The sequence below is a fragment of the Cheilinus undulatus genome, linkage group 19, assembly GCF_018320785.1.
Source record: "Cheilinus undulatus linkage group 19, ASM1832078v1, whole genome shotgun sequence".
In the NCBI taxonomy this organism is placed as follows: Eukaryota; Metazoa; Chordata; class Actinopteri; order Labriformes; family Labridae; genus Cheilinus; species Cheilinus undulatus.
The window spans coordinates 27,860,543-27,882,979 of NC_054883.1; the positions used below are offsets into that span (position 1 = coordinate 27,860,543).

At 40.0% G+C, this 22,437-nt stretch overlaps 1 protein-coding gene across 9 annotated transcripts in view; it reads right to left on the minus strand.

Moving 5' to 3' along the window:
* Positions 1-22,437, minus strand: part of ntng1a (netrin g1a) — a 201,558-nt gene that overhangs the window by 164,949 nt on the left and 14,172 nt on the right. For all 9 annotated transcript variants that reach the window (XM_041814502.1, XM_041814499.1, XM_041814498.1 and 6 more), the window contains exon 2: positions 19,802-20,395. In XM_041814502.1, the coding sequence (XP_041670436.1) occupies positions 19,802-20,050 (249 nt within the window). In that variant the 5' untranslated portion in view covers positions 20,051-20,395. The remainder of the gene's footprint in view (positions 1-19,801; positions 20,396-22,437) is intronic.

Sequence of the window (22,437 nt, forward strand, 5' to 3'; positions counted from 1 at the left end):
GGGTTGTTCTGAAGAGCTCAGTGACTTCAAGTGTGGTTCTGTGATGGATGCTACCTTTGCAATATGACAGTTCATGAAATTTCATCCCTGTTGGATATACCGCAGTCAATTTTAAGTGATACTATAAGAAAGTGAAACATTTAGGAACTACAGCAACTCGGCAATGAAGTGGAAGACCATGTAAAATCAGAGAGCAGGGTCAATGACTGCTAAATTACCAAAAAAAAAAAAAAAAAAAAAAGCAGCATGATGCTGTCACCACCATGCTTCACAATGGGAATGGTGTTTTGGTGGTGATCTGCAATGTTTAGTGCCAACCAAACATACCATCAGATGGACAAAAAGCAATATTTTTGTCAAATCAAACCAAAGAACTTTCTTCCACTTGACCATGGAGTCTCCCAAATGTCTTTTGGAGAACTCTAGCCCACATTTAATATGAGTTTTCTTTAACATCAGTGTTCCCCTTGCCACTCTCCCATAAAGCTTTGCCTTGTGAAGAGCTGGGGTAACAGTTGTATGTAGAGTCGCTCCCATCTCACCTGTTGAAGCTTGTAACTCCTCCAGAGTAGTCATAGGTGTCTTGGTGGCCTCTCTCACTAGTCTCCTTCTTGCAGCGTCTATCAGATCTAGCCAGATTCACACATGTGCCATATTCCTTCCATTGCTTGATGAGGGATTTAACTGAACTCCAGGGGATGTTCAGTGCCTTGGAAATTTTTGTATCCATCCCCTGACTTATACTTTTTAATAACTTTTTCTCTGAGTTGCTTGGAGTTTTATTTTGTCTTTATGGTGTAATGGTGGCCAGGAATACTAATTAATCAGCTATCATCAAACACCACAAAATGTTTTTTTCTTGTCTTGGCATTATATTACAATCAAGAATGTTCAGTATTATTGCTGATTATTATCTTGTCTTATTCAGTGTGCTGTTCAATAGCATGGTCATTTTAACAGCCAATAAGAGCTGTTCTGTTAGCACCAAGCAGGAAGCTGCAAACTAGTAAACATGAAGGGAGGTAAAGGACGATGCAGTTCTCCTGAACAGTGGAAAAGGAACTGGTTGATTTCTGGTGAGAGCAGGAATGCCTCTTTTAAGAGTTGTCCCCTCTGTACCACCACAGAGAGGAGAACAGTAAGAGCTGGTTATTTCAAATCATAGTGGCTCATGTTAGTGCAGCACAGACTCGGTTACACTCGAAAGTAGCTGTGAACAGTTGTCACGTAGCATCAGGTGTGAGCTGTGGTTCAACGTACCATGTGATGAAGATACAGACACACACATGCAAACACACACCAAAGGTATTTATGAGCTGATAAGGGACGGGAGGCCCTGCTGCTTTGAAATGCTGAGTAGAGGAGGGAGAGCGTGTGCTGCGGCGGTGGGAGCATCTGACCTCCCACCATGGATAAAAATGAGCGATGGGATCAGAACACCTCCCACTTATCCGCTGCAATTAAAATTAAAAGCCCCCAACGCAAATAAATGAAAACATGAGAGCCTCTAAATATGAATGCCACCGTATGTCACTGTTTGTACGCTGGGCTGTGGCTGCAAGGGTGCGTGTCTGTGAGTGCGTGCAATTTGTTTGCCAACAGACAGAGAGAGAGAGAGAGAGAGAGAGAGAGAGGATATTGTGGAAATGGTTGCAGTGAGGTGGAGATCTGAGGGGAAATCCCCCCCAGAGGTTCAAAGAGCAATTAAAAGTCAGGCGATCTGCAGCAGCCCACTCCTGCTGTAACTCCATCTATTCTCAGTCTCATTCACAGAGAGGGAGGGAGAACAAGGACCATAATTCTATATAGGTGGTGAAATGTTAAATGCAACAAAAGCCCCTATTACGGAGAGATGGATGCTTTTGCATATAAAATACAGGCAAAAAAGCAAAAAAGAAATCAGTGCCAGACAACTGTTAGGGAAGGTATGCATGGTGCACATTAGATACAGGTGACTTTAAGATATTCAATATTTTTAAATCACTTTTTCTATAATCTAGATTTAATACCAGTTGTCTTGGAATTCTTCACATCCATAGCTGAAGAAGCAGAAGGTGAACCAGAGTGAAACATCATGCTTTTGTCTCCCAATAAGGAAACTCAAGCCTCCACCTATCAGCATATTTCTCATACATGCAGGAGTATATTTTCCAAGTTTTTCTCTAAAATAGTTTAACATCTAAATATCTGGAAAAAAGATTCTTATTCCCGCTTCTTCAGCGTCTCCAAACTTTCCTCTCTGCACTTCACGGCAAAGGAGGACATGTTTTCCTCCAAACTTTGAAAAAAAGTCAACAGAGTCTCCTGTGGGGAGCGGGAGTCAGAGAGGCCCCCTGTTATCTTGTTATGGCAGTGTAAACGGTGAGGCAACACTGAACGCCTTGATGGAGCCCAGATAGACGAGACACACACAAACACACAACACTGCATCACAGAGCAACAGCTCACGCTGCATACCAACTTCTCTCTAACTTCGCTTTTACAAACTTTTCTCCCTGAGAGTCAATATTTCCTCCTGTTGGCACATTTCTTTAAACTGCCCTCTATCCATTGTTTAAACACAAATGCCACATAATGATGAAGGAGACACTCACTGTAAGTTCAGGGGGCAGGCTAATTGCTGGAGTGCTTGTATATTTTTTACTTAAACCAGATGCAGCAGGAACCATATAATCCATATTTCACTTATTTACCGGATGGATGTGGAATATATCCCATGCTATGGACACTATCTGGCGGGTCAGGTTAAATTAGATCTTCCCTCTGTGGGGTGTGCTTACTAAACAGTAACCACAGTTTTTGTTTCATGAATGAATTTCACTTAATACAGGAGAAAAGCTGTTAAAAGTGGCCTTCCAAGCTACTTTCAAAGCAAAAATCTCCCACAGCAAACAGACTAAGGCAGTGTTTCCCAACCATTTTTCCTTGCCCCCCCCCCAAATGTACATAGGACAAGCAGAGTCCCCTCACAGGACCCATGAGAGAAGAAAAAGTTACACATTTCCTTCAAAAATCAACATAGATTTTAATTATTTCCCTTATAAACCTCCAAAAAAGGCCAATGCTTATCAAAAATCTTTGTATAAACCTTGTAATAACTGCTTTATCATGTTTATTTTTCAATATTTACAAATCTAATTTTGGCAGCCTCTGAGCAGACAAAGCCCCACACCCCCCTAAATTCTTGGAAGCTCCCCCTTAATTCCTTAAGGATGCCACTTTTGAACACAATGGATCATTAAATGGTCACTCTAACTATAAAAATACATGACATTGGAAAGTATCCAATTTTGACAACCTTAGTGTGAGTCTGGATCACAACATGCCCACAACAGGGAGTGTTAGATTTTTGTGTCAGCACCCCTTAAATGTCTCCTCCCGAGTCTGTGTTTGTGTTGAAGACCTGAAAGAACGGGCAGTTTTCGGAGATCTGATAAAAATTCAGACAGTGTTGATGTTCATGCAAACTTTATGTAACAGGAGGTGTTGGAGAGAAGGTGATGAGATCCTGGTGGATAACGTGGTGCATGTTGTGTATAAAGTGGTGTGTATTACACCGTGTGTAGAACCTTCAAACGCAGCAGACAGATCCAGTCTGACAGCTCTCTCTGTGTTAGACAATATCTGACCTTTTCACTGCACCAGCCCCTTTCAGCTCAATGTATCAGGATGATAATGAACACCTGGCTCTGTATAATGCTGTTTAAACACAAGTTTGATCTGAAGAGAGTCAAACGCAATGAAAAATAAAAGTGCATTTATTTGTATTAATGCTGAAATGAAATGACATTGGGCTTTTGAACGTTCATTTTTACAGAAAGGCTTCCATTCAGGTGCGTACTTTTATGGTTCATGTTGATGCAAAGGTGATCATTGTGCCATTTAATGTCTATAATCTTTTAGATGGTATCCTGTAATATTGATTCTAGGGTTGTGTAGAAAATTTTTATTAGCATTAGTAATTTGAAGTGAGTGGCTTCTGACCACTTTCCTCTCTGTTGCTTACTGTTAGATGTGCGAGGAACAAGGAAAGAGGAAGATGACAAGGTATCAGGAGTGTCTGACAGGAATATTTCCTTGATTTTTTTGCACTTTTCTAACTAACAGATTGTTAGCGTGCAGTACAAAAGTGGAGATAGCTGTGTATTAGTAAAACCATATCCCTGCTTTAAATGTTTTTCCTTCGACTTTGATCAACTCAAAGGCAAAACAATCCACACCTGCCAAAGGCTTGTCAACACAGAGCACCACACTTCAGTTTCACTGTATTAAAAAAAAAAGTGTGAGATGTCATACCATTCAAGAGGAGATACTGACGTTTCCAGTTGTATTTTAATGGATGCAGTGTGAACAGCGAGTGTGCCATGCTGCTGATGGCTGGAGTTAGCATGCTGTCAGGATAAGGTGTAAACTGGAGGAAAACAACTATAAACAGCCATCACAAAATCTTTGTTCACAGTGCAGCTTTTACTCCAGTAAAAAGCTGCAGAGACTGTCAAATATCAAATTTAAAAATCCAAATAACCAAGATGCCAATTTGGACTTCATCCAAAAAAGGACCTTTATGTGCTTAAATATGTACAGTAATGTATCTTGGAATTTACTTAAATAACAGATATTGTTGAATCACTAAGAATAGTGACATTCATCACTGGGTTTTTGCTGGTATCCGATGTGCTGTTTACAAATTCATTTAAGCCGTTACCAGGCCTGCCCACAGATTTCCCCCAGATTGCCCCTGACCAGAAAACAGCTGTGATTTATTCATAGTATCAACGAATGTGTGTTGGATCAGTAGCATTGGTGCTCGTCTTGATGTGACTTTGCATCATTTTTGAACACTTTTTCTGCCAATTGTTGCATCTGTCAAACTATTTTCACCACTTTTTAAGCCCATTTTTTACATTAACTGCTAATTAGCTATTTTTTAATCTATCTTTGCCAATCTAAGTTAATTGTTTGCCACCTGTAGCACTTTTTCTCCACAACTTGTTCCTGCCTGTTTTAGCCACTTTAAACCAATTTGTGCCACATTATTACACCTTTTGACCCATTTTAGCCGACTTTGAATCCTATTATACACATTTTCGTCCCATATGTGCCACTTCAAACTCACTTCTGCCACTTTCAGCCTTTTTTGTTTTGCCTTTTTTGCCAGTGTTTAATCCTAGATCACCACTTTTCTGTCTGTTTTTGGCGTCTTTTCACCAAATTTAGCCACTTTCTGCCAATCGTTGCCTCTGTTAAGCAAATGTACCACTAATAACCCCTTTTCATCTCTTTTATGCCCATTTTTCTACGATTTTTAACCGCAATTACTGCAATTTGTATGCCCATTTTTGCAACTTTAAATAATTTTTTTGCCTCTTGTTAGACTTTTCTATCTGCCTGTTTTAGCCACTTTAAACCAATTTGTGCCACTTTCTGCCTATTTCTTACCTCTTTCGACCCATTTTTGCCACTTTCAAATGCTATTGCACCACTTATTCTGCTCATTTTTGCCACTTTGAACCAGTTATTTGCCACTTTTGATCTATCTTTTGCCTCTATTAACCTATTTTATCCACATTTGACTAATTTTTGCTACTTTTGAATCCCATTTCACACCTTTTCTGCCCATTTATGCCATTTTAAACACATTTTTGCCACTTTCCACCAATATTATGCTGATAATATCATGCATCTTTACTTTTGAATTGGATTTCATTTTAAACCTACATACGTATCCATTTGTGTTATATTTTGTGGAAATGCTAATGGTTTATTTTCCTGACATATCAGAGATGATCTTTTCTTTGTCTGTAACATGTTTTTCTATAGCCTCAGATTATGTGTTCAAAACGTTTTCTGTTTACTGTCATACAGAAGGAAAGAAACCAGAAATTATTTCTATTTCAGGAGCTTGAAGAAGAGAAAGGTTATTTTTAAGATTTCAGTTGATTGTTAACCTTTATGAGGCCTTGATGATGATGAGTTTTTGTGTCATACTACAGCCGGTTTCTTCATCATGTTAAATAAATTAATAAATTAAATTTTTGCATTAATGCTAATATAACAGCAAGGTTACGCCATGTTTCAGTGTCTTTATGCCTTTTAAGATAATGACAATATTCCACCTTTAAAGCAGAGCATTAGCATTAAATGTAGTGGGTGCTCTCCATCACTTCAAATTAAAATTGTTTGCTGGGCTTAGATTAGACTCATTAAATCAAGCACAAAGAGTCAGAACTCCCTGGAGAAAAGATGAAGATCATGAGTGAAAAATTCAATCTGAGCCTGAAGAATAAATCCAGATACTTATCACCAATCACACAAAGAAGAACGCTGCAGGAGTGTGTGATTAACATGCGTCTTTTCTGTGTGTCCTGTCTCTCTGATGGGAGTTTGAACAAACCTTTGATAGGGTTTGGTCTGTAGAGATGAAAGAGGACACATAAAAAAGGATCGACTTTAAGCTCTGATGTTTAACTGTTCTATTGAATGAATAATTAGACTTTCAATGCGTGTTAATTGCCGCTACATTCCTGCAATCTGACCTTCTTTGAGTCAATCTGCAGCTCTTTGTGCTTCTTTTTGTGATCTCGCCCCGCCGTAAAAACAATCTGATGACACATAACATCTCAGAAACACAGCAGCTCATCGTCTCTCTTCCTCTAACTCTCCTCTCTGTCTGAAATGAGACACATGTCTGCTGACAGTGCTCTCGTTTCCACGATGAAACATCGCCGTTGAGCTGGTTGAGAGGCAGCAGAGTGTGTGAGGGTGAGACGGCTGAGGCACGAGGGACTTCAATCTCTTTTCTGTCTGAAACCTCTAATCAGTATCGGCTCAGGAAAAGGTCACATTTGTACGTCACAATGTAAATCCGTGAGAGCTCACGGGGCACCTCACCTGCATTTATCCACTAACACTCCAACAAAAGCTCCGGCACAGGGGCTGAATTTGCTCTTGAATATCAGACTAGTTTCTCTGTATCGGCACAAAGTGCTGCTGTGAGATGGAAATGAAACATCAAATCAGAGAATTTCAAGAAAAAATGCACATTTCTTTGGAAGAAATTTCCTAAAGATGCGAACATGAAATCCCACATTCGAAAAACATTCACATATACAGTTGTAAAATGCATTTTTAAAGTTTTTCAAAGGGAGGGAGGTTTATTTAGCTGTAACATAATCAGAATGGCTATGTCACGCTAAAGGCCTTTGCACACTTAGTCTGGGTGTTTTTTTTTTTTGTCTGAATTTTTTGCACAGTAAAACAGAAAATCCAGCTCATGTTGTTCTACTTATGTTTGCATATTGCACCAAACATGCAGGACTGGGATTCAAACACAACTAGTGCATTGAGGACTGTAGCTTTTCCCTTCAGCCCAGTTCAGACCAAAGATTTGTAATGATCTGAACTGAAACTACAGACTGTCTCAACTGGCTGCTCTGCAACATCCTGAACACCTGCCAGTTCACACCACTGCAGCCGGGAAAGACGATGCATCATTTACAAAGTCGCTCAATTTAAACTGATATACTTTCATTATTTACTGCACAATAAATCTGTCTCTAGAGGAACATTACTGCACATTAACTGATTTTTTTTCTGTTTTATTATGATCATATGTAACTTGAAGCTGTGATTCCTGAATGAATGGGATTCTTTACTAATTCACCATCATAGTGTGCTAGTGTGATTTCAATACAGTTACAAACCCCAAAAATCTTCATCAGCTCAGTGTTGTTACAGCTACGGCCTTGAATTTCCATGTGTTAGCTAGTATAATGTCGCAAGGCCTGCATACATGTACAGCTGGTGTGGATGATAGGACTGTTTATCGGACTTAAATGAAAAGCTTATGTTTATTTAGTAATTTCTCAAATGCACAGCATTATTTCATCTAAAATATATATATTATTTGGATAAATTTTTGTCCAAAAACCAACTGTCGGTGATCTGACAAGCTTAATCTAAGTCAACACAATCAGCCTGTCTTATTTAAGCTTGCATCATCCTAAAATGGTGTTGTGTTGCAGTCAGTTTGGTCAGCTGTAACCGCAAAGCATACTTTTTCTAACTAAAAAAATATTAGTTTGGGTTAAGCAAGCAGCTAAAGTTGAATTTTTATTTGAAACCTGAACTCAACTTGCTGATCCTACATCCTGAACTGGCACAGCTGCTCTTTAAAAATAATTTTAAAAAAGAGTTTGCAGATGTGTTGTGATTGATGTTGGTCTTGCAGCATACTGTCTGGAAATGGATTTTTTTTATCAGAAAGAAAAACACCTTTAGATATGCTTGTGCATTCATTTGAGGTATTTAGGGTGCTAAGGATTCTCCCAAACAACTCTTCATTCAGGTACCATTTTGGCTTCATTTCACCTGCCAATTTTAGCAATATCATAACATATGATTGATATTTGGATATGTATTTTACTCCAGTTATGCTCAGTTTTTTAAATTGATGAAAATATAATGCGATTATTTTTCAAAATGTTCCTTGCAGGTCAGATGGAACACACACACCCCAGACACACAATCTACAGTTTATAACATTATAATTGGAAATAGTAACAATGATATGAAACAAACGGGATCTGGCCCTTTTTGTTCATGTTAAAGAGCCAGCTCAATCACAGACGGCCCATCACTATTAACTTCGGCCTGAATTTTTGCCCAAACATGCCTTAAAGTTCTGCACAGTACTGTACTTGTGCAACATTTTTCAAGCTAGTTAAATGAATAATTTTAGCCCTATGCTGCTGAAAATGGAAGACTGATTGATTGTTGAATACCCTGATATTATTTTTTAAAAAGATTATTACAAGCTGAGGAATTAAACATATTTCCCTTCATAACTTTAAGCTCAACTTTTATACAAAGGATTGGGCCGGTGATGTGATCTTAAAGAGTTAAAAGGCATTGATTTGAGTTAAACGCCTGCAGGTTTCAGCTATTATAAAAACAAATTTATTATTTCTGAATTGAAATGTTTTTCCAGTTTCATCCTTCCTTCATTTAACATTGACTGCTGACTTTTTAATGATGTATGCTGTTAATAATCAGCAACACCTTCTGCAGAACAGACACCTCACATCTCTTCAACACTTTACTTTCAATTATTAATAGTGAAATGCAGGAACTAAACTACACCTGTTATGAAGGTGTTTTTTCTTTATGTAACTCTTAAAAAACTGAAAATGTGGGTCTAAAGCAACGGGAGAAAACGTCTTTAAGATCAACTTTTCTTGAAGTTTTCTTTCTACAAATGGGATAAGTGCACAGTTGTCTGCAACATACATCATCCATGTACTCTTTTCTGTGTACTGGTTTGCAGATGCAAACTGACCCATAACGTTCAGGGTTATCTTCCTACACTTTAATTTAGATGTAATGAATGCACAATGCTGAAACTTAGCTTCCTTTTCCTTTCAGGTTTTAAAAGTCCACAAAAAAATCATTCTTAAATTAGCTTCCCTTGTCATGACTCAGCTCTAACGATCTCTCATCAGTGCTCAAACAGGAAAAAAGCGGCACTCTGCAGCTTCTTTTTAATAATCTGTTTCCTCATTTAGATTTGATTGGCTGAGAGATGAGGCGTCCTGCAGGGATTCAGGTTTCAGCCTCCATCAGCACTTCCTGGTTGTAAATTGAAGTCACAAACAGAGACATACAGTGCAGCAGAGGAATGAACCTAGACATTCAGACACAGTATAAATTATGGAGCTACACCTAGAAAGGAGTCTTCCATGTTTAATGTTATATACATTAAGAAGGAAGATGTGAAGGTAATGTGGGTTTAGAGCTGAGTCTTTGATAAACTGAGTGCATTTTACATCAATGTTAACCTCTCAGGGAGAAATGAAATATTCATCATACTCTGAGGTTTTTCTATAGAGTGAAACGTTAAAAAGCATACACTTTTAGGTCTACCTTTGGAGACTTCCATCAATCAGGTTGCATTTACTATTTAGTTGCAATATGTGGTTTTAAAGTTGGAATTTCCTGAAAACACCACTAGCTAAAAAAACATCCTTAAATGTGAAATTGCAAGACTTTGCAAGACTCTCTACCTGCACTTCACCACTTGGTTTGTTTACACTCGTGACTTTTGTGCATGCAGAGCACTCTGTGCTTTCATTTCTTAGCACCAATGATAAACTGTAGAAAAATCTAACATGCTATACTTGATGTCAGGAGGTGTCCCAGATGTGTTTGCCATTCACTACTACACACTATACGAAAAAAAACAATTGATTTTCAAAGCTGGCAGGTCCCAAAACCCTATGTCTGCTGGATCTGATTTTAACAGGATTTATAATGTGTAGTCTGACCTCAACATGTGGTATCCTAGTGTGCATGCAGTGTATTACATATTTTGATGATCACACCAAGGTTAAAAAAAATGCAGTGATGTAATACAATTGCAGATCTTAGGTACAGTTATCAGGCACTTTGAGCCAGAGGCGGACTCAGGATGTTTGACCACACCGGCTGCCACTTCTGTAAGAAGATTGGTAAAAAATGCTGCCTGATCTGATGAGTCTTCATTTCAGCTGCAACACTCAGATGGTAGGGTTGGAATTAGGCATAAACAACATGAAAGCATGGATCCACCTTGCCTTCAACGGTTCAGGCTAGTGGTGGTGGAGTGATGGTCTTGGGGTGGTTTTCTTGGCTCACTTTGGACCCCTTAGTACCAACTGAGCATCATTGCCCAGGGACCACAGATGAAAATTAGCTTTATAGCTAACTCTGGCTTGACAGTTTTGTTTTCCATGGCCCCTGTCAAATAAACTAATAAATAAATAAATAAATTGAAACACCACAACCTCCTTGGGTATCGTTGTTGAACACGCCCATCCCTTCATGGCCACAGTGTACCCATCTTCTGATGGCACCATGCACCATGTCAAAAACTCAGTTAATCTCAAACTGGTTTCTTTAACATGACAATGAGCTCACTGTACTCCAGTGGCCTCCACAGTCACCAGATCTCAATCCAATAGTGCACCTTTGCGATGTGGTGGGACAGGAGATTCACATCATGGATGTACAGCAAATCTGCAGACACTGCGTGATGCTATCATGTCAATGAGGACCAAAAATCTCTGAGGAATGATTCTGACACCTTGTTGAAACAATGGTACGAAGAATTAAGGCAGTTCTGAAGGCCAAAGGGGGTCCATAGTGGTACTAAGATAAGATATTCCTTTATTGGTCCCACATTTCAAAATACTAGCAAGGTATACCTAATAAAGTGGCCTGTGAGTATATATATAAGCCACTGGTTCCCAACCATTTTTTTCCTTGGAGCCCCCCCTACTCGTTTCGAAGTCAAGCTGAGACCCCGGGTCATATTGTTGCCAAAAATCAACGTCCATTTAATTGTTGAATTGATAAACCCTAATGAAGTGGCTCTTCACAGGTTTTTCTTACCAAAAGTCCATTGTATAAACTGTTTATTTAGTGCTTTATCATGATTTTACTTAATATTTGCAAATCTAATTTGGACAACCTCAGAGCAGACAAAGCCTCACGCCCCCTCTGAGATCTTTGCCACCCCCCTAGGGGGTCCTGGACCCCAGGTTGGGAACCATTGTTCTACCGTAAAATACCAAATAATAGCCGGGGCGTTTATTTATCTCAATCCCTGAGCAGATCAGGCGTTTATTTGGGACCAGGCGGCTATTTGGAACAGGCGTTTAATTCCTTTCTCACAAAAATCTTGCTTAGCAAAAATTGGAAAAATATGGTAAATTTAATCAAAGTATCTATTTACACCAGTATGAATATCACTTTCACATTTGTAAGACAAGATTACAGTACCATATTTATACTTTTGTTTTCTTCTGTCAACTCAGCACTCTCTAAACACTTTAAATACTGGTAAGGAACTAAACAAACACAAAATTGACGACAGATAGTTTAATGTTAATGTCGTACTTTTATTTTTTTTGCTGCACCGGGGCACGTCGCTGCTATCTCACTTGAGAAAACCAGCAAGGGACAGGGGTGCCCTAGCCAATGAGGAGGCTAGTACTTGCAGCCAACCAGGCTCAGGTCAGAGGAAGCATTCCTATTGGCCGCTGTAGCTTCTGTATCTCAGCTCATTGAGAAGTTGATTTAATAGTGGAATTACGCCGGTGTTCAGTCCTTTGTAGAATTTTGTTCATGATGAGATGAAGTGTTTTCTTGCCTGTGATTCGGCCATCGATTTCAGTGGAAAAGCAGAGAAAAATCACTCCACGAGCGCTTTGCCACCGTCGGTATTCAATTCAGTGGACATCCTCATCCGCCAAGAGGTACATAAAGAGAGGGGCGGAGCTACGGAGCTCAAACAGGGAGAAGAACAGGAAGGGAGGGGAGTTGGGAGTTGATTCTATAGGGTTCTCATCTCATCTCAGTCACATATTAGAGTTTTAAATAAATTACACCTGGTATTTATTTGGAACATTTATTTGTCAAAATGTACTGCCACACCTGGCGGGTAATTGGGACCTGGCGATTATTTGGTATTCTACGGTAAGCAATTATTTTCAGGTTAAAACTTTTTAAAATGGACCTGCAATGCTTTCATTTTAGGATTTTCACTTGAATAAAAGGAAAAAAAATCAATCAAGTCTCAAATTGTCTCGTCACTCCCCTTATTTTTAGAAGTTATGTACAGTATTTTATATTCAGCAAATGGAAGAGAGACAACAAGTCAAGAAACTGTGATATTCTGTCATCCTCTGCTTTACTTTTCCCATTGTTTTTTAAACAAAGGAGGCACTAAATTTAAATCCCAGACTTTTCCATTTTGCACATGAACATACATTCATTCTTTTATTCTTGACAAGCTGGTTAAGATCAGCCTTCCTGTACTAAATTATTTCTGTATGAAGTGAAATCTGCTCTCCTTAATCCTACAGCTCAATCATCAGCAGATTTCAGGCTTTAAATGTCGGTCTAACTGGAGGGTACAGAGGGTCTCATATGAAGGCAGGTTTGTGTGCAGAGTTCACCTAACGCAGCTTATTGCCACCGAAAGGTCAGTGGGCTCGAGGAGGAATAAAAAAAAAAAACCTTCACAGGGAGAGCGATGTGTGTGTATGAAGGTGTGTTTGTGTGCGAGCGCGGGGTGAAAGCAGCAACCTGAGATTAGCGCCCTCATATTATCGGCACCACGCCCTGCAGCTGCTGATCTCTCTGGTGTCTGTTACCTTCAGCTCTGCAGGAAGCAGCACCCGCCTCCACCCATGCAAAATCAATTACAGTGAGATGAAATTCTCTGATAATGCCGCCTAATGATAATTGCTCGAATCTATGATGATCCGACTCATGATACAAACCACTATTGGCAGCACGGCGGCGTATTGGCAGCCTGAGTAGCTGGAATATCAATGCTAATTGTTCCGCTGCTGATTTGCAGGCAGCCTGGGGTAAACACAAACCAATTGCCGAGAATTGGGCTGTATGGCAAGCAGTAGGGGTCACATTTCAGTGATCTGTGATTGTACAAAGCTGCACAGAGAGGAAGTTTAACCAAAGCATCATGGTGACGGGCGGAGACATGAGGGGCGACAGGGCGGCGAGAGCGCTAATTCAATCAGTGATCATCAGACTGTTAAAGCTGTGATAAAAATAATAAAAATCACATCATGACCACAGCTAGGCAGAGATTCACCCACGACACACGAACAGACATGCTCCAGGTTCAAGTGTGGATCAATCCTAGAGCGGCCCAGAGGGGGACACATGGTGACCTCTCAGAAACGGCGTCCCCTACCTCTTTTCCTTCATGCAACCTTGAAGGATGACGGGAGTCAGCATTTTTGAAAAGTGCCTGAGAGACGTCGGGCTGAATAATGCGTCCTATGAATAAAACACATTAGCTACAAAACATGTTGAATTATTCACATTTCAGAGCCTCCATGCCTCCCCACGCAGCAGATATTAGTTGTTCAGTCAGCGAGTCCTCCGAGTCTCTGTCTCCCTCATGTTCTCTCTCTTGATCACTCGCTCACTGTCTTTGTCGTCTGTGTTTTGTTAATCCCTCTTTGTTCCTCCTCTGTGTCTCCTCTCAGCTGACTCTCTGCTCATGGAGACTGTCTATTTATACTCCCACAGTTACTACTTTTCCTCAACATCTCACTATTTATCCAAAGAGCTCTTCAAGCGTTTGTTCACACAGAATCTTTGATGACTCGTAACACGCGACAGCCCGAAATGAATTCATCATTTAGCGTTAATCTGAGGCGGCCGGCTGTGAGATTCAAAGAGAAACAGCAGGAAGAAGGAGGAGGCCACTTTGCTTATTAAACACTTGACCTAATATGCAGCTTTGGCTCATTTTATGTTCAGCTCCAGCAGGAGTTTGTGATTTTCATGATTGCCATGTAATTTGCAGAATCAACAGCAATGCATAGACTTCAAAGGGCAAAGCAATCAACCAATCAGAGCCTTTTACTCAGCTGTATGAGTATGAACTCCTTTTAAAGTCGATTACAGAGCATTTTGTTTCTGTTTGGCAAGTGGAAACCTTTTTCAACAAGCTGATTGGGACCGTTTTCCCTGTGATTCAGAAACACTTTTATGTTTCTTTTGAAAACTTAACAGAAAACAGCAGATTGGTTTGTTTTTCTTAAAAAGCCTCATTTCTTTTTAGTCTGAAACATAAGTAAATTAACTGAAAGGTGAAATTATTGACATAAAAGCCTTAGGATTCTCTTTCTCTGATTTTTGACAGCATAATACCAACTGTTGTCAGCTCCTAAAAATGTATTTGAGTTGACAGAGAGTACTATTATAGTTTGAAAGTAGTCTGCCATAGTGGTCTAACCTGTGAGGTCAGAACCATTCACGGTAGACTTAACACAAGCAATCTAAGAGTGAAATGTTGGCTTATGCTCCTGTAGAAGGCACAAGCTTATTTGTTACCAGCCTCATTAAAGAAAAATGTTTATTTTTCAATCTCTGTGAAAGAAATTCACTACCCTCAACCCTAGAGTGTCACAGAAACATCTCTGATAGGTGGAGCATGCCGTTACCTGCCGTTTGTCTGTTACGACTGAATTTAACAGCTGGTTTTTGATGGTTGATATTATGTACATGATCATATCTTATCTGCTTTGTTTTAAGAACACTGTGGTTGATTTGTGATCTTTGGGTTTACAAATCTAAAGCAGGGCTGGACAATTAATTGTAAAATAGATCAAATCACATTATGTCCTCATGCGACCTTTAAATCAAAGAGGCTGCAATAATTCTTTTACCTAAATTGTGTGTCAAAATACCAGTTTAATAATTTTTTTGCAGCAGAAGAGTTAATACTCCACACATGCACTGCCGAGCAGGCCAGTGGGATGTCAGCTCTATGAAATGTATCATTGGTGGGGCAAAATAGAGTACTGCGATAAAAATTAGACTGTGGCAGAGCACCATGGTCTAAGTCAGTGGTTCTCAACGTAGGGGTCTTCAATGATTTCAAATGGTTCATTCTATTTGGTGTCCGCTAAACATAGTGTCAGACCAAAGAATTTTCCACTTGACCACAGAGTCTCCAACATGCCTTTTGGTGAAATCTAGTCGGCATTTAATCAGTTTTCTTCCACAGTTACCTTCTCTTTGCCTCTATCCCATGAAGTTTTGACTGGTGAAGAAACCAGGCAACAGTTGCTGTATGCAGAGTCTCTCCCATCTCAGCTGAGGCTTGTAACTCCTTCAGAGTAGTCATAGGTGTCTTGGTGGCCTCTCTCACTAGTCTCCTTCTTGCACAGTCACTCAGCTTATGAGGACGGCCTGATCTACACAGATTTACACATGTGCCATATTCCCTTGATTTCTTAATAATGGATTTAACTGAACTCTGGGGGATGTCCAATGCCTTGGCTTTTTTTTTTTGGACCCATCCTCTGACTTTGAATTAAAAAAAAATTCTGAGTTACATGGAGTGTTCTTTTGTCTTGGTAATGGTAGCCAGGGTACTGATTAACCAGTGAATAAACCTTTAAGACACAGGCGTTTCTAGGCTAAAATCACGTGATTCACATTCACTGCACCCAGGTATTCCGCATTTCAGTCCAGTTGACTGGACCTCTGTTGAATTATGTCAGACACTGTAAAGGGGGTGGATATTTATGCAGTCACTTATTTTACATTACAAATTTTTGTTTAAGTGATATTACTTTGTAGAAATCTAATATAACTTTGAGATTAAAGATGTTTTTTTGTAAAAAAATAAAAATAAATAAAAGTAGTCATATGATTGATCTATAAATCTATATGACTGATCTATAAAATCTATAAAAAGGGGTAAAATATTCAAGGCGGTGATACATTTTTATAGGCACTGTATTCAGGTGATCAAACACCAGTTTAGATGGGCCTATTTATACAGAGTACACAATAATAAAGAGTACTGAAACATAAATATTAAGAGCTGGCAATGGAGCAATGGTTTACTCTCATTGAAGTTATTTTAATTGATCCTGAGGGACATATAAATGTTTTGCTAAATTTGAGAGCAATCCTGTTGTCTATGGAAACGTGAAACCTCATAATTCTGCATTTATCATTGGTAAACATTACAATTTATGGCAATTTAACCAACATCTAACCTGACACACCAGATAGTTTTGTTTCACACATCCATCTGGTAAAGCTTCAATAGGAAACGTTCGAGAAAAGGCAGAGGATTTGAAAAAAACTCGGAGTATGATTGGGTAAATGTTCTGTCTGTCACATTTCTACATCAGAGCAACACAACACGTGACGAAGTCGCTATCAAGCTGCGCATGTGTAGCTACTGACAAATGACACAAAACATGGCGACTATAGACAAGTACTCAGTAGTTCTCAACATTTGGCATTTTTGAAAAGAAAACAACTCACTGCTGTTCTTTGTTCCTCTTTTAACGAAGAAATGTTGTCAAGTTCTGATAAAACTGGCGCTTTAGCAGCATCCACGCTAATCTCTTCCTCCATAACTGCACCAGCTTTTGCTGCTGCTTGTTTACGCCTCGACTCTGCTGCGCCTGAAAGTACTGCTCCTTGTCACTGATTGGTCCTGTCACTTTCTAACCGGGCCCAAACAGTTCAGATTGGTGCTTTGCAAGATGGATTTGCCTGTGAAAAACAAGGAAACTGGCATATCCATCAGCTTTGCAAGGTTAACCAACATCTGCATTATATTAAAATTCTGACCAGTGTGCTGGACTTACAACAAACTCAAAGCAAAGACTAACATTTACATCCATAGAGCCTTGTCTCCCGCATGGCTGAAAATGCATAGAGGAACTGAATCGCAAGCAGGGACACTGGCATCTGAGCTTTATTTAATCTACAAGCTCATCACTAGAAATTCTCCACACAGACAGACAGAGACTAATTTTTTTATGCTAGAAATGAAAGCAGAATCTGGACTTCTCAAATCAAGGTACTGACAGTATAAACGATTGATAAAGAGCATTGACACTGTCATGTCAGCCTACACTGCTGCTTTTAAATGTGAGGAAAGCATAAACCTCACATATTGTCACTTAAAATAGTGGCCCACTTCTCTCCTCACACATGCTGCAGTATTTTTAGCCCACCTGTGCACTTTTTCACCCACAGATAGTTTGAATATTTAGGCCACTCACTTATTGATGCAGCAGAAAAGCTGCCCTGGGACGTCACTTTACTTTGAAATCACAGCAATGGAGAGAACTGTATTTTTATGGGACAGTGACATGCGTGTGGTGTGTTTTCATTGGTACAGTCGCATTATTCAGTCTTTTGTGAGCATGTGGCGACAACAGCACATCAGAAAGTGTTTGCAGTGAAGCAGCTCTCCAAACAGAAAAAAACATGACGTCAATGAGCTTAAACTCCTGCTTCCTCAGCCGCAGAGATGTTTCTGAGTCACACAGGCTTCAAAGAGTCATGGCTGGAGGGTCACAGATACATGATACATGGGAAAAGAAGAGACAGATGCTATGGTTTCACTTATGCAGTTTCTACTAAATATACCAGAGGGACTCTTAGTTCCAGGAGCATCTTTAAATGTTCCTCCAGCTCACCATCTGAATCCAACAAGGTTTATTAAAAACCCATAAAGAGTTAGCCCATAGATCTACACCCATTGGCCTTTAAAAATATTCCATGCTCTCTCTTCTGCTTTAAACACTGAGCTTATTAGTGTTTAATGGTGACACTGAAAGCCCCAATTCTTTGGAATGTTATGAAAATAAAAGCAAATACTGACAGCATTTTACAAATAAGAAAGTCTAAGTACTGGAAAGTCCACCCCAAAGTCCCTGATCTCTCTGAAAGTTCTACTCCTGCAACAGGAACCTTTTAGCTGTCAAAACAACACAGGATCTTTAGTAGGACTGTCAGGATTAATGCATTAATTAGAATTAATTAAGGTCCATACACAAGAAAACACTTTCCAACATCTATTGACATTTTAAATTCCTTAAAATTTGCATGACTCATTTAGTTTATTAACACATCACCTACTTCATCCTATGAACTCAAAGAATCAAAAACTGTGTCACTGTACTAAAAACAGGCATGATTCTGTACTGGAAATCACCACATAGTCTCAGGAACACATTCAGAAATGATCATCTGTCAACACAGTTCCCTGTGCCATCCACAAATGCAAATAAAAGCAAAGAAGTGCAAAGAAGAAGCCATATGTGAACATGATCCAGAAGTGCCACTGTCTTCCCTGGGCCAAAGCTCATTTTAAGTGGAGTGAGGCAAAGTGGAAAACTGTTCTGTAGTCACATGAATTGAAATTAATCTAACCACAGACGCTGTGTCCTGCAGACTAAAGAAGAGGGGGATCATCCAGCTTGTTTACAGTGCACAGTTTAAAAGCCTGCTTCTCTGATGGTATGTGCCTACTGATTTTAAGATTGAATTCAGAGTGAACTGAGAACTGGGCCCTAGTAGATAAACAGACATGGTATTCCTGCTGTTAAGTGTAAGACATGAGATCTTAACCAAGCAGTTATGGTGGGTAAATGACGATAGAGCTGCGTGGAAACTCACAATGTGGTCTTTACAGACACATACCGGACTGTATCGTCTGCATACATCTGAATACCTTCTTCAACACATGACTGAGGTAAGTTATTGATGTACAGACTGAAAAGAAGTGGACCAAGAACCTGCTGTCAACATGATGGTAAAATGAAATCCTATCAGTTGAAAAGTAAATACTAGTTGTTTATAAAAGAATCTGAGTTAGTGGATCTAGCGTTGCATGTCGACATCACAAGGGACATGACCACTGTTTTAAATGCTGTAGTCTCTGAACTTTCAGAAAGTACCACCCTTGGAAAAGGGACCTTTTAGCTGATTTTTTTTAAGACTGTCTGGGCTTCTCAGCCCATTGCTCAAGCTTTTTCAAAAGCAGGCAAATATTTCTACTGATATGCAGACTGGCTAATGGAATGCCAAATGCTTAGTGCTGCAAGGTCTACTCCCAAATTCAACATACTTTTACAAAGAACTAACCCAGCAGCACAGACCTTTTGGGGGTAAAAAATATCCAGACAACTATAATTTAACCAATGTCCATTCAGTGGAAATACACAATAAAATTTTAACTGGTTGGCAAAGAAAGTGCTGATCAATCTCGAGATTTTATAAGTGCTATAGTGCAAGGCATCTGACTCTTTGTGAAACAGAGCCACTAGCTCATTACCAAAAAACCTTAAGTTGTTACTGAAAAGATACTCAGACAATCGCCAACAATGGTCGAACCAACTCAACAGTGAAGAGCAGAGCTTCAACATGTGTTTGGTCAAAGCGTGAAAGATTTGGTTCAACTCACCAGGGCACAGTACGTCTCTGGAGGGTCTCCACAGGTAATGTTGGGGGGGTCCAGAGTGACCTTCAGGTACTGGGTCATGTCTGCTGCCTCAGGCTGGCATGCCATGTAGTCCCAGGTCAGGCCTTCATCTGAGTACACCTGGGACTTGCACACGTCGTAGTGTCCCCATGCTGCTGGGTAGTGCTGCATGGCTGCCTGGCACACAGTGGTCCACAGGGCCTGCAGCGTCAACGCAAACTGGAAACGCATGACTGGTCCTTCTGACAGAGCTGCACCTCCTCCTGATGGTGTACAAACACAGGATCCCTCTTCTTCGTCTTCTTCTTCCTCTCACTCAGGTGGAGGGCGGAGGCATGCCAGACTCCCCCTCAGGTGGAGCTGGTCCGTTTAAATCTGTTTTTCTGACTTTTTCAGGTCTGTGGAGAGACGGCGAGGTCAGCAGCCCATTGAGGAGATAAGAGGAGAGGATGGAGGGTGGAGGAGGAGGAGGAGGGGGAGAAGGAGATAGGCCTCTGACACGCTGATAGGAAGATGATTGACAGGTCTCCTCAGCTCGCCGTGCTGTCAGTCATGGTCCTGCTCGGTGAAGCGGCTCTGCAGAGAAACACAAGAAGAGCGGGTGAGTGTACAGTCGGTGTCTTATGGGATCACCGCCTGACAGAGAGAGGACATTAGCGTGGGTCGGATCAGGTGAGAGGTGTTAGGTGTGAATATGGGAGGGGCGATGTCGAGGTTTGTTGTCCATCAAAACAAAATCAGAGAGGATGAACTCGATCCTGCTGCTTTCACACCAAACCATCATCTTACTCGGCGAGATCAGGCCTACTGTGTTACAGCCTCCCCAACCCCTCCTGACCCTCCTCTCACCCTCCTGTCTCTGAACACTGCACAGCATGGGAGGCTAACAAGTACAAATCACAACTGAAGGTGAAGAAACATTCTGTTTTATGTGATAATTATTGTCTAGTACCTCAGAGATTTTATTTCTAATTTGAACTGAAATGAACCTGCTGCTTCACACTTAAGTATATCAGGAGCAACACTGTTAGTCTCAAATCATATTGTTTTTAAGTTAAATATACACAAGTGATGATACTTTCCCAACAGATTCAATCCTTTCAACAGCTCTGGAGCACAAATACAGAGAAACACATTTATAGTTTGTATTGTAACATCCATTTTTAATCCGCTTATTTGCTGTAATACATCAGCAAACTTGTACATCAACCAACATAAACACTAGAAAAGAAGAAGAGGAAATCCTCCTCCTTTCTGTTTAGATGCAACAGGCACAAAGCATAGATGTATTTAAATGAAAAAATAGAGCTACACTTAAAAGCCAAGCAAGAAAGAATAAAAGAATAATGGTGGTAGTAAAAGACGACTGTAATAATATCTGTCTCCCTTCAAACAGCAATAACTCCCATCATTAATTTCCATGTGCTAGATCCATAATAAGAATATCACACTCAAACTGCCCATGAAGCATTTTGCCATCAAAGTTTATTGTTTTAACAGTTTTCCATGTGTCCATAACCATAGAAGATGTTCTTTAAAAGAGATAATGATGCAATGAATTAATATCTGATATAATTCATATGACTGTCTCAGATTGTCAAAAAAATATTTAATATTAGACCAAGATAACAAGAGTCAATACAAAATGCAGTTTTTATATGAAGATTTCATTTATTAAGGGAAAAAAGCCATCCAAACCTACCTGGCCTTATGTAAAAAGTAGCTGTAGCAACAACTGCAACCAAGCATTTACAGTAACTGGCAGTGAGGGTTTTTGAGCATAAACGGTTGCTTTAAAGTCATGCCGTAGGATCTCAATCAGATTTAAGCCTTGACTTTGACGAGGCCACTCCAAAACCTTCATTTGGTTGTTTTATAAGCCATTCAGAGGGTGACTTGCTGATGTGCCTCGATCATTGTCCTGCTCCATAACCCAAGCGCGCTTGAGCTTGAGGTCATGAGCTGACAGCAGTCAGCTCATGACCTCTCCTTCAGGTTTTTCTAGTAGAGAGCAGAATTCATGGTTCCATCAATTACGGAAAGTCATCCAGGTACTGAAGCGGAAATGCAGCCCAAGAGCATCATAATACCACCACCATGTTTGACTGTTGGTATGACATTCTTTTTGTGAAAAGCTGTGTTATGCTGTGTTCATCCCAGGTGAGAGTGAAATATTTTTGCAAGGTTATTTAATGTAAAGATGCAAGTAGACGTGAGTTCGCCTCAGGCAGCTTGAACACCACAAAGGAGGTTCATTCAACCAGGAAATGGAGGAGAACCTTGTGGAGTCTGTCTATGGCTACCCAGCTTTATGACACAACGTGCCTGTTCTACTGGCACAGGAATAAAAAGGAGCTCGCTTGAAAGAAAGTGAGTGAGGAGGTTGGATTGTCTGGTAAGTTGGGAAAACCTTTGTCTGTCACTTAATTTCAGCCATCTACTATCAAGTTAGCACCATGGTTAGCACTGACCGAGCAAGCTTAGCCATGTTTGCTGACAACTGATGGAAATACCGGATGTGGGAGAAGAATTAGGCATGCATACTTTTAGAAATTAAGCAAGTAAACTTTCTTTATTCTTATGTTCAGATATGCATTTTCATTGGAATTAGGGGGATC